Here is a 16,231-nt window from a genome sequence, read left to right on the forward strand (position 1 = left end):
TTTACAGCAATAGAAATAAAAGAATAAGTGTCATATCACTTACCAGTTAAAAAACTTTTTTTTTTAAAAACAAACCAACTTTAAAGCAGTTTTTCTTAGTTTTACCCTTTGCTAGTTACTGCAGTTAGACTTTGTAGGCCAGTATAGCTGAGACATTACTGAGCTCAACAGGTTTTCAAATCTTCCTTATTGATGTGTAACAAACAGTACTGGAGTGCACCAACTTGTTCACATGGACAAATCAAATGTCGGAGCGTCACATCAGTCCCTGAACGCAGCACCCATGCGCTCTGGTAGAACTTGTCGCCCACACTGCAGGCAGATGAGGTGGAAACACTGAGAACACAGCAACAGGTTGGAGTACTTTAAGTTTCTGCAAATTGACTTGACTGCTGAGTCTCTGAGAGAGTCTGGAGGTTAGCAGATCAGAGCTTGAGCAAGTTTAGTTCATGCAAAAAGTTTTGTGCAAAAAGTTATTTAGCATATTTTTTAGTTTTAAGGTCAAGCAGCATCTTCAAGCGTCCAGGTAATCATCAAGTGGTTCTATAAACTTTTTTCAGCAACTTATATGCGTAAAAGAAACTCGCCTCCTGCATTAAACAGTCAGTTTTGATCAAATAGAACATTTTAGATTCTCTTCAGTGAAGCATCACAAACCCAGGATGTTTTCGGCGGCTCTCCTCCTCGCATCGCTCGGCTTTTTGGCGCACCTGGACACTTTTACGCACGGGTGCCAGCTTCCCTCCGAGTGGCGGCCGCTGAGCGAGGGCTGCCGGGCGGAGCTAGCGGAGATCATCGTCTACGCCCGGGTCTTGGCGATCCACCGGGAGCCCCTGGGCGGCGGGGCGGGCAGCCTGTACAACTCGCTGCCCTTCGGGTTCGGGTATGGGTACGAGGGCGCGGAGGAAGGGCTGCTGTACTCTGCGGAGGTGGAGCTGCTGTGCGACCAGGCCTGGGGCAGCATGCTGGAGGTGCCCTCTGGATCAAGGCTCAACCTGACCGGACTGGGGTACCTGTCCTGCCAGTCCCACACCGTGATGGAGAACTACTCCTACTTCTTCTTCCTCAGGTGGACTCTACATTCTAATTCAAACTGCACTTACACACAAACTACAAATCTTTAAAATTAGTCTGGTGCCATAAAACTTTTTGCCTGACAGGACTGCATTTTCTAAAAACAGCAAGCTCAAACTAATACTCTTTATTTGTTATGTTTCTGTCTGTTGTCTTTGTTGGTGACACTTTACAATAACCATCATTTATAAATGGTAAACAGATAGTTTATTAATGTATAATCATAATTTATAAACTGTATATATTCCATTTAGAATGGTAAATACATCATTTATTAATGCTTAACTAACTAAATAATTTATAAATGGCAAGTAGATAGTATATTAATGTAAGTTTATAGTTCCTTTATTATTAACAAACAATTACATTATAATTAATAATTCATTAACATTATTAACACCATATTAAGTATGTAAATTATTTTGAAATTATTCATATACCTTTAAGAAATTGGTTGAAAACAGATTAAATATGTATAGCACTTTGTAAATGGTTAATAATTGGTTTATAAACCATCTATAAACATCACTTAGTTGGTTATTGTAAAGTGTTACCTCTTTGTCTACTGTGTTTAAATATCATTATGAGGTATACCGTTTGGCTGTTTCAGTATTTCCATTCAGTGAATCTTCTATCTGACAGCTGTGGTTGCAAGTTATTCTGCAAAAGGAGGATTTTACTTGCAAAGCAAACTACAAGCTCATTAAATATGATGCATCTCTAAATGCATTAGTCCAGGGATGGGTAACTTAAATGCTGGAGGGGGCCACAATTTTTCATTGACACTACCACAGGGCCACATATAGGACCGTACACTTAACCAGATATGATGAAGCTGCAATTAACATATTTCATGCTCAAATGCATTCAAGAACAGCAGAACAACACCATTAATTGCAAGAAGTAATTTTGTGCATTTTTACACTGCACTTTTAAGATTTCATGCTCAAATGCATGTAGTTGTACTGAGGGCCACTTCAAGTGAGGGTGTGGGCCGTATGCGGCCCCCGGGCCTCCAGTTGCCCATCCCTGCATTAGCCTGTGAAACATGCAAAACGTGCAAAACTCAAAATTCAACTCCTGCAGCAGCTTCAGCTTTCTGCTCACAGTTTTCCTGTTTATTCCCTCTGCAGGATGGACGAGAACTACAACATCCTCCCTCATGGCGTCAACTTCCAGGACGCCATCTTCCCCGACACGTCCGACAACAGGCGCACCTTCTCCAGCCTTTTCCAGTTCTCCAACTGCAGCCAAGGGAGCCAGCCTTTCCACACCTTCAGCCCCGAGTGGGAGACCCAGGAGGACAGCAGGGTAAGGCATCAAAGTGTTTGCACCACACACACCTTTCTTTGTATCTTGCAACTATTCTCCCTTTGAATGTAGCCCTGCTTGAGGCCTGCCATGCAGCATAATTGGATGGGTGGTTGCCATAATAATGTTTGCAGCTTCCTTGAAAACAAAAAAGACTCCCATGTCCTTGCATAGCCTCATTATCTTTGGAGAAAAAGAAGATAAAATACCTCGTTGTTTCAGTCAGGTCAGCTATTGGGGTGTTTACAGATCATGTAAACAAACCTGACACCATCTTGTTACCATGGAGATATTAGATTTAGAGTCCAGAAGAGCAGCAGGGTGCAGGAAACTGGAGATGGTGGAGGGACTGAGCACCTTTGTTTTGTGTTTGTTTCTTTTAGTCATTTATATAAGAAGAAACTGCTGTTAATGTGGTGTGTGTTGGGAGAAAAGTGAGGTTTTGGTGTGTGTGTGTGTGTGTGTGTGTGTGTGTGTGGACACATAATCCTGAGTTGAGTTGTGACTCTGCTGACAGGAATGTGGTGAGGATCAGTAGAAACACAGTTTAACTACCCTCTGGCACAGTGCAGAGCCACACACACACACACACACACACACACACACACACACACACACACACACACACACACACAGAAATATCACCTCGCTGTTTTGATCTTCAAACGGATAAAAAAAAACATACAAGAACACACACACACACAATTTGATTATCCTCTTCAAAGATTTCCATCATGTGATTGGTCACATCGCTGACGGTTGTAAATCAAAGCAGCTGCTGATTGGTTGAGGTCCGTCCGTCTGGCTCCTCAGGCAAACAAGATACCGGCCATTCAGAGGTCAAAGGTCAAATAACAGATCTTTGACAGACAGCGGTTTGAAAGTGTGTCAGTGTTCAGATGCATATCAGTATGAAGCAACAGCCTGCTGACCTGGGACCAGAGATTAGCCAGACCCCGTCAACAGAGGAAGACAGCAGCAGCGTTTATCATCACACCTCCTCTGAGAGGTCGAGAAGGTTGCACCCGGACAAGACACAACACGGTGGCTGGAGATGGAGTTATACAAGTCTTTGCCCTTATTTTGAAAGGATACAAGTGCAGCTGTTGAGATGTTGAAGAGGTTATTATTTGGTGACATTACAGTAACTTCAAATTCACCACAGAGTCCTGGGACCAGATTCTCGAAGCATTCTTAAGAAAAAAATGCTTCTTAAATGACACTTTTTTCTCAACTTTGCTCATAAGACAAAATTTAAGAAGATTTTGTATTCATGAAGACATTCTTATCTTTTCTTTCATTTTTTCTTAACTTTCTTCTTAAGTTTTTTCCTAAGATAGAACTTGAGAACAAATGTGACTCTTGAAAACAAAGTTCTTAGGTTTCTTCTCATATTTCTTCACAACTTTAAGAGAAGCCCTCAGCAGTCTGAAAACAGCTCCAGTGAAACGGTTAGTCTTGATTTGTATTTACTTGAACAAATTTGTATGGCATGTATTTGATTTCTTTAATATTTAGTTTTGCCCTAGACAATGTGTTATTTTGGTCATTGAAGTTGGTCAGGGTAGTTTTTTTGGTGAATGTATCACATAAAGCAGATTTTGGCAGTTTTCTGGTTATTCTGTTACTCTGGTTATTCTCGCCTATTCCTAGATTACACTACAAAGTAAATCACAGAGGCAGTTGTTGTATTTGATACTACTTCATTAATGATCTAGTGATCTGAAATTAAAATAAAATGGTGAATAGCATTTAAGAACATTCTTAGGAAAATCTTTTTTTTTCTTAAGAATTTTCTTAAGTTTTACCTTAAGAACACTTTTATGAATCCGGCCCCTGATTCAGACTTGTCTTGATGATTTGAGGGCTTACTTAGACTTGTCTCCATTGACTTGTGAACTGATTTGGACTCGTCTCAAATTATTTTTGACTTGACCTGTCTTCAGTGAACTGCAACTTGACTTTAACTAACCCCGAATGACTAAAGTGGTGACCTGAGCTTGTTATTAAAAGCCCTTTGCTTGAATTGAACATTTCTTTTTGTCAACTGTCCTGAGACTTGACTTGGACTTGAGTTCATTTGGATTTTACTTTTCCAATGGCTTAAGACATGACATGGTCTTTTCTTGAACTATTTGAGACCTGGACCTCCATTTGCCTCCAGTGACTTGAAACTTCTTGGACTTTGTTCGACATGTCTCCATTGACTTGTGAACCGATTTAGACTTGTCTCAAATTAATTTTAACTTGACCTGTCTTCAGTGACCTGCAACTTGACTTTAATTAACCCTGAATGACTCAAGTGTTGACCTGTGTTTGTTATGAAAAAACCTCTGTCTTAAATGACACCAGATTTGTTTTTTTGTCTCAACTGTCCTGAGACTTGACTTGAGTTCATTTTGATTTTACTTGTCTTCTCCAATGGCTTAAGACATGACATGGTCTTTTCTTGAACTATTTGAGACTCGGACCTCCATTTGTCCATTTGTTGACTTGAAACTTCTTGGACTTGTGCCTAATGAGTTTTGACTTCTTAGACTCTCTTTGTTAGACTTGTCTACATTGACTTGTGAACTCATTTAGACTCACCTCAATTGAATTTTGACTTGACCCGTCTTCAGTGACTTGCGACTTGACTTAACCTGACCCTCAATGACCTTTGGCTTGACTTGTCTTAAATGACAAAAGACTTGCTTTGACTTGTATCGAATAAATCTTGACTTCTCTTGTCTCAGTTGTCCTGAGACTTGACTTGGCGTAAGACTTAACATGGTCTTTTCTTGAATTATTTGAGACTTGGACTTCCATTGCTCTCGACTTGAAACTTGTCTTCTCAGACTTGTGCCAAATGAGTTTTGGCTTTACTTTTCTCAAAACATTAAAGAATTGGGTTTGCCCTGACTGACTTCATTGACTCGGAACATGGCTTGCATTGATTTTGTTTCTTAGATTTGTGTCCAATGAGTTAGCTAGTTAGCTAGTTAGCTTGCTACACTAGTAACAGAAAATGAGCCGAACAAAGTTGTCACTCATCTGGTGATATCGCTGTTATTTCCTACGCTTGACAAGAGCTTATGGATGGATTTATGATATATTTCTATTGGTTACAGTGGCTTGCAAATGTATTCATACCCCTTGGATGTTTCACCCTTTTGTTGCTTTTACACATGAAATCATGGTCAATATAACTTGGCCTTTTTAAAAAGAATTTGCAAAAAAACCCTCTTTAATATCAAAGTGAAAACAGATTTTTACAGAATTAATAAAAAATATATAAGGTAAAATAAATGATTGCATAATTATAAATACCCTTTAAAGTAACTGAACTAATTCAACAGAGTTCCAGCTAGTTGATGCAGCAGTTAGTGAAATGGAGATCACCTGAGTACAGTTGATGTGTGTCACATGATTTTAGTATAAAACACCTGTGTCTGGGAGGTCCAGTCTCTGGTTCATCACTATTCCTGCTACAATTGCAACATGAAGACAAAAGAACACTCCTAGCAACTCAGAGAAAAGATCATTGAAAAGTAGAAGTCAGGAGATGGCTACAAAGAAATGTCCAGCTCACTGGACATCCAACAGTGTTCAGTTAAACCATCATTAAGAAATGGAAGCAGTATGGCACTTGTTTAAATCTGCCTAGAGCTGGCCGTCCTCAAAAAATGCGTGAAGCCAAATTACCGTATTTCCTCAAATAGTAGCCGGGGCCTCTATTCATAAAAAATCTGTTTGGGACCCGGCTAATAATAGGGGCAGGCTATTATTTGAAGGAGGCTTTTATTAAAAAAAGAAAATCAGAGCAGCTCTGACCGGCACTTTTTAGAGTGTTTTACACAGCGCATTGTAGCCAGTTACCCGGATGTCAGCCATGTTGGAAGTACTCGGATGTAAACAAACAATGAACAGCACACTGAATGTTCATTTTAAGCAGGATTTAAAATGTCTAAACTACTAAAAAGCCCAGAAGAATGTGCGTAAACGGCTCGACTTTACAGAGAATGACTAGGACAGCGGGAGAAACAACCATATTTACCTACAGTACTAACTCGTGTGGCCAAACTTCAAATACATGTGTTGTGTTGAAATCTGTTACCCGTCAAATGATGTTTCCTGAATGGTGTTCTCCGTAGCATCATCTCCGCGGTTGGAGTTAGGATTTAAGTTTAAGGTTAGGCCTTGTACAGATAACTGTTTGGGGTTAAGGTAAACTTGGGGTCATGTTAACAACTTAAAGGAGGACTGGTTGGGGTCAGGTGTCAGGTTGGTGCAGGTTAAGGTAAGGGGGACACATATCGACGGGGGAACAGACTTTGACATAACAATGGTAAGACACCATCCTTATAAAAGAGGCCGGCTTTTATTTACTAAAAATTGGTTTTACACCCAGTTACTAAATGAGGCCGGTCATTAATAGGGGCCCCGGCTTTAAATTGAGGAAATACGGTATGTTGACCATGATTTCATGTGTATAAAAGAAACAAAAGGGTGAAACATCCAAGGGGTAGGAATACTTTTGCAAGCCACTGTAAATTACAGAAGTAATCAGGAAAGATGCAGTGTTGTGGTGTCTTCATCTTCCTTTCTTTTTGGGTTTGACCTGCAGGCTCTAATCTTTATGGCCAAAGGTCAGTGAGGGTTAGAGACACTGCTCATTTAGTGGACGAGCACTCACATGTCGCCGCCGGGCGGGACAAAACAGGTGTTTTGCTCCAGGAATTTATGGACGGACCTTCTTCCTCTTCATGTCTTCCTTGCTTATCCGGCCATGTTTCTCTGCCTTTCGCATCAGATTGAAGCAAAAGAAAAACTCTCTTTCTTTCCTGCAGCCTTTGCTGGACTGTAATTAAAATTAAATTAAAAGCAACAAGATCCAATTTCTGACTTTACCATCTTACCTATCTCCGAAGGGATCTTGAAAGTATTTCCCTGGCTGCATGGTTCTCTGTGTGCTTTGAGGTTGAGAGACATCCTTCAGCTGGAGTTTAAACACAAAACATCCCTTAAAATTGGAGTTGGGAGGTTATTTGCTTCTGGTTTCAGCCTCGTGGGAACCAGACGCCCCTCCAGAAGGATAAAGTAGAGACTTCCTCCACTTTTATGCCAGAACCTTCAATTAGCTTTTGTTAAAGCCTCCTCTTATCAGAAGCACTCGGAGCAGCTTTTACCATGACACCTCAGTAATCCCACCGTTCGTCTGTTTAATACAGAATTTTTTATCTACTCTGAAAGACATACTGCCTTTTTTTTAAATCACTTTTCTCTCTCACTTTATAGGCCACAACAAGATTGAGGCGAATTCCCCAAATGCTTCTTAATCAGCACATTGCCATGTTTACATGCACTCTAATGATTTGATTATAACCACAATGAGGGAATACTCCACTTGTAGGAGTCATGTAAACACCTTTAACACATTTTCTGACTCTCATTAACATTTTATGTGGACGCTTAGAGGGATGAAAGGAGGACAACACAGTCTGTCTCTTTCACTCAGTAGTTTAGGCTCCCACTGTCCCCTGTCTCGTCTGTTTTCTCTTTCTCTCTGCCTCCCTTTTGTTCTTTTTATCACTTCATCTCTTGCTTTCTCTTTCTGTCTTTTTGTCTGTTTTCTAATCAGCCATACCTATGCACACACACACACACACATACACACACACACACACACACACACACACACACACACACACACACACACACACACACACACACACAGACACACACACAAAGTAAAATAAAACCTCAGGAGAAATCCCAGCTTGCCCCTTTGACGTCAATAGTGAAGCTCTAAAGACTCTAAATAGGAGTAGTGGGTAGTAGGGGGGACTCATGCTGAGACTCTATAAAGTCAGAAAGAGGAATCAAAAGTCTGTGGAAATAAAGGAGCAGTCAGATGCACACAAAAGCACGTCTCTCAATCTCTTCAACCCTCCACTTTCTTTTGTTTACAATCTCTATTTTCTTCATTTTTCGTCTTTCTCTGCCTGTCTCTGACCCTGATCTTTTGTCTTTTTTTCTTTGTCAATCTGTTAATGAATTAGCTATACTGACTTCTGGCGTTACACAACAACAAACATATAGAACACAATAATAAAGTGATCTCTACACTGTAAATTTTAAAAAATTTTTTTTTTAGAAATTACAATAAAACAGTGAAATAGGGTGTAAAATAAAAAAATGCATTTCATTTGAATATAAGGACACTTTGTACATGCATGTGTGTCTCTTCACATGTCCTCTAAATACTGTTTATACAGATGATGCTAAACAGCAGGCAGGTAACACCCGGATGTTTTGACAGGTGGTGTGTGTGCATGTGTGTTGTGGGCGTCCCACTGAGAGCCTTCCTATGAGCATGAGAAAGGGTTCAAATTGTAAAAATAAAAAATAATAAAAAATCTACCACCATTACATAATCTGGATTTGTCTTTTGTTTGGATAAATGGGAAGAACAGAGACTTGCTTTAAAGAGTCAATTCAGCACCCTAAGGCACATGCCATGTAATTGCAATGGACCTGGTTCAATTCCAACTGGAGCCCATTTTAAAAGAAATGCAGCGTTCCTTTCCAGAAACATTATATCCTCCCTGTGAACAGTTTCTAAACAGAGTAAGTTTATTCATTAACAAGTAGCTCAATAAAAAGGTATAATGGCATATAAACAAAATATTCAACATAGAGAAAAATACTATAAATGCTAAAAAAAACCCTATAAAAATACTTTTTCCATTTTTTTCTCCAAATCAAACACTTACATCTTACATCATGCTAAATCTTTGCAGATATGAAAAATCGTGTCAACAGTACATATTACTTGTTAAAAAATTAAACTTAATATTTAGAGTGAGTTTTATCTTCTCATACAACTCTTGGCAATAGGGTATTTTCTAAACCTTACTGACACAAAATGATAGTTCTGAAAACTGGTGCCAAGACACACCTTAAAGTATCTGAGGCTATTGAGGCTATTACCATCTGTAGCCATGAGGCTGGTGTGAACAGGCCACAGCAAGTTCTTTTAACACTGTGTAAATGTATTCTTCATTACCAAGTGCGGCAGAAAAAGTACTGTAGCTATTATCAGTATCACAGTTTATGTTGTTTCAATGCATTGAACAAAGCAAAAACTACACAGTCAACACACAACCTCTGGTGCTGTAGATTGCCTTTTTAAAAAACATTTTTTTTGGGAAAGTGGAACACAAGAAACAATTCACCATATTCACATGGTGGCCAGCATGTCATGTTCAGGGCGGGAAGAAATATGTTAGAAACCAGCCAGTCAACTATAGCGAATTGGTCCCAACATTTGACTTGTGTATCTAGGTGTTGAAACATGGGCAGCTAAGTCTCTTACACTGCAAAAACCAACTGACAAAACATAAGGAATAAATAACCAGAATTAAGCAAATACATGCTCGAAACAAGTCAAATTATCTGCCAGTGCAGTAAGTAGATTTTACTTTGTAAGAATTCTTTAAATAAGTAAAAATATCTAGGCACTGGAAAAACCAATGATAGCAATTGTGGCTTGAAAAGGCCAACTGTAGCCAGCAATATTTGAAATTAGCATGTTTTGGTGGGTGAAAATGCTTTTGAAATAGCTTTCAAACTACATGCAACTAAAACTCTCAATCAGAGCCAATATTTTAGGTAAAAAGTCACCATGTTCAACAGTTGAATAGCTTGAAAAGCATGAAAAAGCTCACAATGTCAATCATAAAAAGAAGTCTTTAAACAATAAGATAATTAGATAAGCACATAAAGGTATGGTCAGTAGGTAAATTATACTCAAAACAATATAATTAAGATACTATCGCAAGATATAAGAAGAAAATACTTGGTAAGCTTCATGTTTTTTGCAGTGTAATATCACCAAAAGAATCCAAACAAAGGGTTAAGGCAACTGAATTGAAGGTACATCCACAATGTTGTAGAAAAGTTAGCTTGCTAGTGCTAACGTGGAAGAATTTGCTGCCTTTAGGTGGAATATCTAAATTTTCCTGCTAACTTACTAGCTAAAGATGTTATAAAGAATCAGTGCATAGGCTTGCATTGTCTATGTTAGCTAGCTAATGCTGTAGGCTACAATAAAAACAAAACAATGAAAGTGAAACGTTAAAGCAGTTTGCTCAGCTATCATATTAATACATATTAATACTAATTATATCAAACTAATACTGGTCTCTAACAAAATGACTGCATGACAACTTTAACTACTAAGTTAGCCAACTTTAGTTAGCTAATGCCTATATGGTCTTCAATTCAGGTTGGTGGATGTCATCTTCCAGATTGTTCTTTTTTTCTTTTTCTTTTTTTTTTTTCTACACTTATCGGTACACCGTTTGATCGTTTTATCACTAAGCTGGGGAACAAGTCAAATATTTGGACCAGCTCACAATAACTAGGGGAGCGTGCCTATGTTCCCCGGGTCCTATGTTCCCCTCTTTGTATGAGACTGGGGAACATAGGACCCTTTTCCCCCGCTTTTCCCATAAAGGGCCCTATGTCCAGATGGCGTTGTGGAAAGGATGCGTTCACACACTCATAGAAAAAAAAGGGTCCTATGTTCCCCTGTCTGTTACTTTTTCCACCATAACTGGCAAATTCCATGGCAAATAGGCCTAACCCTAACCCTATTTAAAAAGCCAAAAAATGAACTGCAAAGTAACCAGAAAGTAGCTGCTGTGCAAATTTAAGTTTTGGGCTGCTTGAGCTAAGGTGGGCCATTTGACTGTAGGCTTGCTGGCCATGTTGAGGGTCTATCGTAAAGACTGATAGATTGCGGGGAACATAGGACCCTTTTTCAGAAAAACTGGGAACATAGGACCCGGGGAACATAGGGATGACCCCATGACGAGCATTTTAATAGCACGACTAAGCATGCAAAATGGCTATTATGTGAATATGGTGAATTAGCATTAATATACACTACTGCTCAAAAGTTTGGTGTCACTAAGAAATTTCCTTTTTTTTTAAATTAAAATATCAGTCATACAGTCTAGACATAGACTGTATGTCTGTTAATGTGGTAAATTAAACTATTAAAGCTGGAAACAGCTGATTTTCTTATGAATATCTATTATATATTGTCATCAACCATTACTTGTGTGTTCCAGTGGCACATTGTGTTAATCCACATTCACAGTGTTGAGTTGAGTGTCTTATTGATCATTAAAACACCTGAGCATTATGTTAACACAGCTGAAAATGTTTGTGCTGATTTGAGAAGCAATAAAATGATCCTTCCTCAGGCTGGTTGAGTATCTAGAGGTAGAGTTGGAGATTTATACAGGTTAAAATGATTATTTCTACCCTTGTCAATGTCTTTACTATATTTTCGATTCATTTTGTAACTCATTTCATGAATAAAACATTTTTTTAAATGGAAAACAACACAGACATTTTCTGGGTGACCCCAAACCTTTGAGGGCCAGTGTACATGAATTTAGATTTGTCTATGTGCGTATGCTCCTTCCTAAGTGCAGTTATACATGAACACACATGCGCTCCCCACTGAGACTACGAGAGCACTGACCCCTGTTAACCCTGCTGGTAGTGGTCAGCTCTGGTTTACCAATGAGATGGAAAATCAGGGCCCCTGAAACATCAAAGTACGTGACCCTCGCATTGTCAGGGAGGTCCATGGGGTGATACATTTATGTTACATAGACACGCATAAACATGGGCCCTTTGTGTTTTTGCACGGGTAGTAGGGAGACTGTGTGGATAAATGTAAATGACAAGGGTCAGGACCTCCATTTTATTCCCCCTCCTCTCTCCTTTAAGTGTGTTGGGCTTTGTAGAGCAGGAAAAACATGAGCAAGGGAGAAATAACATCACTGTGGACATCAAAGAGGGAAATATTTTTTTTTCATTTTCTCGGAGAGGCTGCTGGGAAAATCACATCACCAGTGCTCCCACACTACACAACCAGCTGACAAGATGGCAACTGGCGGTTTTACAACAGTTTGCCTGTTGAGAAAACAACCCTTCCTGTATGTTAACTCACTTTCCCCTCTCCTGCTTTCTCCAGCTGCTGTGTTCCTCGGTGCAGGCCGCACTGTTTGAGGAGGAGGAGCGAGGCCGCAAGATCCAGGAGCGCCTGGCCTCGGCGGAGAGGAGGAACCGGCAGCTGAAGGAGCGCGTTCGGAAGGTGAAGCGCTCCCTGAGGAACGCCCGCAAGGCTGCACGCAAGGCAGAGGAGGAGGTGAAGGAGCTGCAAGAGAAGCTGAAGGCTGCAGAGCGGAGGGCGGGGCATCACCTCAACGCCATCACACAGGAGGAGCCTTCACCTGGGCGCTATGCAAGCACAACAATACGCAAGAGAATGCAACTTTAACTAATCCACCCAAACTGCCACCTCCTGGACTGAAAACTGGCTTTGGAGAGTGAGAGACTGCTGGGCGGTCTCTGTGCAAGAGACAAAGAACTGTCACATATGAGTAAACACACTTTGAAAGTAATAATCTACATAGATTTCTTGTAAATAAACTTATCTCTTTTGTATCCCTGATTGCTATAATACAAGAGTGATGGTCCAGGACTGTTCCTGGTCATCTGACAAAAGAAAAAGTTTCCTGAAAGAGAATCAAACATTTATGTTCTACATGATTACTCTTGCAGGTGGAGCAGGACTGTAGCTCTGCTGCCTTTTACAACTGGATTCAGACGCTCAGTGCTCTTCTCAGGCCGTGATCACATAGGATGACTTTTTGCTCCAACATAAAGTGGTTATACATTATTGTGTTTGACATGAAACTGTCTTTCTGGCTCTCCAAACCTGAGGCAAATGTTTTTAAAACAAAGAATATAAAAGTTATGTATAGGGAGCTTAGCTAAGTCTTAAAAGTAACCCAAGTGATGTTATTGGGGTTAAGTTTGGGTAAAAGTTTTATGGAAATCCTCATGACAGACAGTTTGGAACGCCCTGTTCACATCTGGCATTAACATGCTTCTTAGGTGATCCGATCACAAGTGGACAGCTCTTAATATGCCTGTTCACACCACTTTTTGACCTCTAGTGGGGTAGGATCTCACTTCCCCGAGCCTGGGTATGCTCATGCTGCCTTGTGCACTCGATTTCGTTTTGAACTGCAAGGCGGCATGGTGTCCATGGCCGATTCTTAGTCCTGCTTTTGGTATCCAATCACAGAACGGGGAGGGACGGCAAGACGATGACGCGTACTATTGGACAGATGGAAGCTTGTAGTTTGCTTACGGATCCAACATGGCTGCAGCAGATGCCAAGGTCTCTTTGGATCTAGCTGTAGACAGTGTTCTAGATAGTTTAGATCCAAAGTTTATTTTAAAAGAAGAACATCATTTGGCTTTACACTCCTTTATCACCACTTAAAAGGATGTTTTAGCCTTGCTTCCAACAGGATTTGGCAAAAGCCTAATCTACCAACTAGCCCCGTTAGTGGCTAAGCTAATGGGGTTTAGCAAGATCCTGTTTGTTGTTTATGGTTGTGGTTGTCTCACCATATAATTGATACGATTGGCTACGTACAGATGCTTATAATAGACATTTGTAGTGCCCAATAAACGGCTCTGGACGACCGTAAACCACGCATCCTCTAAGGAAAAATGAATAGGTGGTCTCCAGACTATATCTCATTTGTTATATAGTCTGGTGTTAGCACAAACTTCCCCACTCCATATACCAACGCATTGTTTTTTACTGGCAGGAAGCAACAAATGTACTTCCCATATCTAGTCTACAGTCAAAAAAAGAAGGCGAAATAAAAAAGTATCTCCCTTGGAGTGTTCCAGGAAAACCAAATCACCCAAGTGGTTTGACACACTTTTCAAATATCTCTATGAGCTTTTCAAAATCTTATGGTGATGTTGCACGGTTGATGCATTTGAATATGACGCCATTGGTGCACAAATGAGCTCATGCTTCTGCTTAAACAAAATTTCAGTTGAGTCTGCTGTCCTTCAATGTGGCCCAGGACACATTCGCGTACACGCTGCTATAAGACTGTGGCCCAGATCACCTCTGAATGTGGTCTGAGCGCTCAGATCGCAATGCATCCTCAATGTGTAACAGTCATTCCCTCCCCGGCTGCAACGATGGTGCAGAGACGCCAAGAATGCAGGCCCAGATGCACAGGGCTTTTTTAAGGTAGGGATCTTTAAGAGACAGGCACTAAAACTGGGTGTTTTAGACAGAGGGAGAATACAGCTATATTCAGATAGTATGAGAAATATAATGAGATTTTTAACATTAAAGCATGTAAACATGTTCTGGTAGAAGCCAAAAATACAAGTATACACCCCAAAATTTGCATAATATGTCTCCTTAAAGTACAACCATGATTCCAAAAATTTTGGATGCCGTGAAAAGTGCGATAAATCTCTGAATTTGATGTTTTCTTTTTTTATTTAGGTTTCATAGTGGCCCTCACCAACTAAACTGGTTGTGGCCTTTTTAGTATTTGAGTTGATGCAGTTGCAGCACATATTGTAGGACAATCTGCAACAACCAAACAACTGAACCTAACAGAAGAAAAGACTTCTCCTTTTATGTTATCACGGCCTGGTGAAGCAATAATAAGGAACATTACATTTCATTTTAATGATGTTGTGATATATCAACTTTTTCTTTGACTGACATTGTGAGCAGAATGGTGTAAATGAGAATGAGTATTCTGGGATGTTTGAGAAAGTTCATTTACTATTAATTTGAGCTTTTTAAATTCTGGAACATCAGAATATGTGGATATTTTTGAATGAATGTTTTTCTGCATATAAAATTTGACTTGGCTGAACATCAGCGTGAACGTGACAATGTTCTGAAGAAGACTATTAACATCTGGGTCACTTGAGTACAAAAAAATAAATAGCTACACACACTCAGCGGTTCAGTTAAGCCCTACAGCATCACGCAGAGAGTGTAAAGAGAGCTTAAGGTCAGAGGGGCACGTATGTGAATTTGTGTAATTTTTGGGGAGAGAAAGAGACGCGCGTGTGTGTGTGTGTGTGTGTGTGTGTGTGTGTGTGTGTGTGTGTGTGTGTGTGTGTCTGGTCCATCAAGTGACTGGAATGTGTTTGTGTGGGCAGCAATGTCCTGAACAGCAGGACGTCCCTGAAATATTCCCCTAATTCAGTCTGCAAAACCAAAAGCTCAGGAGAGAGGCGAGCAGCCGTCACATCACGAGACCACAGCGAATGCAAGGAAAACAAATCACCACAAGATGACAAAACGAGAGGCCGGGTGGATGGAAAGATGCGGAGAGAGGGGTGCTATCATCAAAAGCTAGGTGGCAGTTTCTCTCTTGTGGCACATAATCAAACTTTCAGTGATGTTCAGAATCAGAATCAGCTTTATTGTCATTGCACAGAGTAACAAGTACTAGTACAACGAAATTAGCCATCAACCCGTCCAAACGTATACTTAAACACACATTCAATATGACAGAGGTGAACAGGACAGGGAGACAGAGATGAAAGAAAAGAAATACAGCACAATGTGAGGAGAGGAATAAAGCAGTGGTTGAATTATGGCCTGCAGTTGGTGATCGAGATGCTAAAACAAGAAAGAAAAATTGTCTTTTTCACACAAAATCATTTTTTCAAACAGTCTCCTTTCTGTAGAAGGTGTAGGACACCTTCATCTTCTTGGTTTGTTAGTATCCCAGTAGCAGGCAGGAGCACAGTATGAGGGGAAAAGTTAGGATGATTGTAAGGGCCATGAGTGACAGGGGCAGTAAAGCGGTTAATATTTTTTCAATATTATATAATTAACCTGTTGTCTTAAGGAAATATTTTCTTAACAGTGTGCTAATTAGATTTTTTTTTAAATCTAAGATTCAGACAGCCTTTGCATTATTCTCTTAAA

The 16,231-nt window shown here is 40.0% G+C and overlaps 1 protein-coding gene across 1 annotated transcript; it reads left to right on the forward strand.

Moving 5' to 3' along the window:
* Nucleotides 1–334: 334 nt before the first annotated feature.
* ccdc3a (coiled-coil domain containing 3a) lies at nt 335–15,248 on the forward strand. The gene is made up of 3 exons (XM_059325492.1): nt 335–1,069; nt 2,208–2,385; nt 12,422–15,248. Exons 1-3 carry the CDS (start codon nt 663–665, stop codon nt 12,725–12,727), a joined length of 891 nt encoding a protein of 296 aa, XP_059181475.1. The 5' UTR covers nt 335–662; the 3' UTR covers nt 12,728–15,248.
* The last annotated feature ends 983 nt before the right edge of the window (nt 15,249–16,231 follow it).

The sequence above is a fragment of the Centropristis striata genome, chromosome 22, assembly GCF_030273125.1.
Source record: "Centropristis striata isolate RG_2023a ecotype Rhode Island chromosome 22, C.striata_1.0, whole genome shotgun sequence".
In the NCBI taxonomy this organism is placed as follows: domain Eukaryota; kingdom Metazoa; phylum Chordata; class Actinopteri; order Perciformes; family Serranidae; genus Centropristis; species Centropristis striata.

Excerpts from the sequence above, each read along its gene's own strand:
- ccdc3a (XM_059325492.1), top strand. The coding sequence starts at position 663 with ATGTTTTCGGCGGCTCTCCTCCTCGCATCGCTCGGCTTTTTGGCGCAC. Across the intron at positions 1,070-2,207 it reads TCCTACTTCTTCTTCCTCAG|GATGGACGAGAACTACAACA; the intron begins GTGGACTCTACA and ends TTCCCTCTGCAG. Across the intron at positions 2,386-12,421 it reads AGACCCAGGAGGACAGCAGG|CTGCTGTGTTCCTCGGTGCA; the intron begins GTAAGGCATCAA and ends TGCTTTCTCCAG.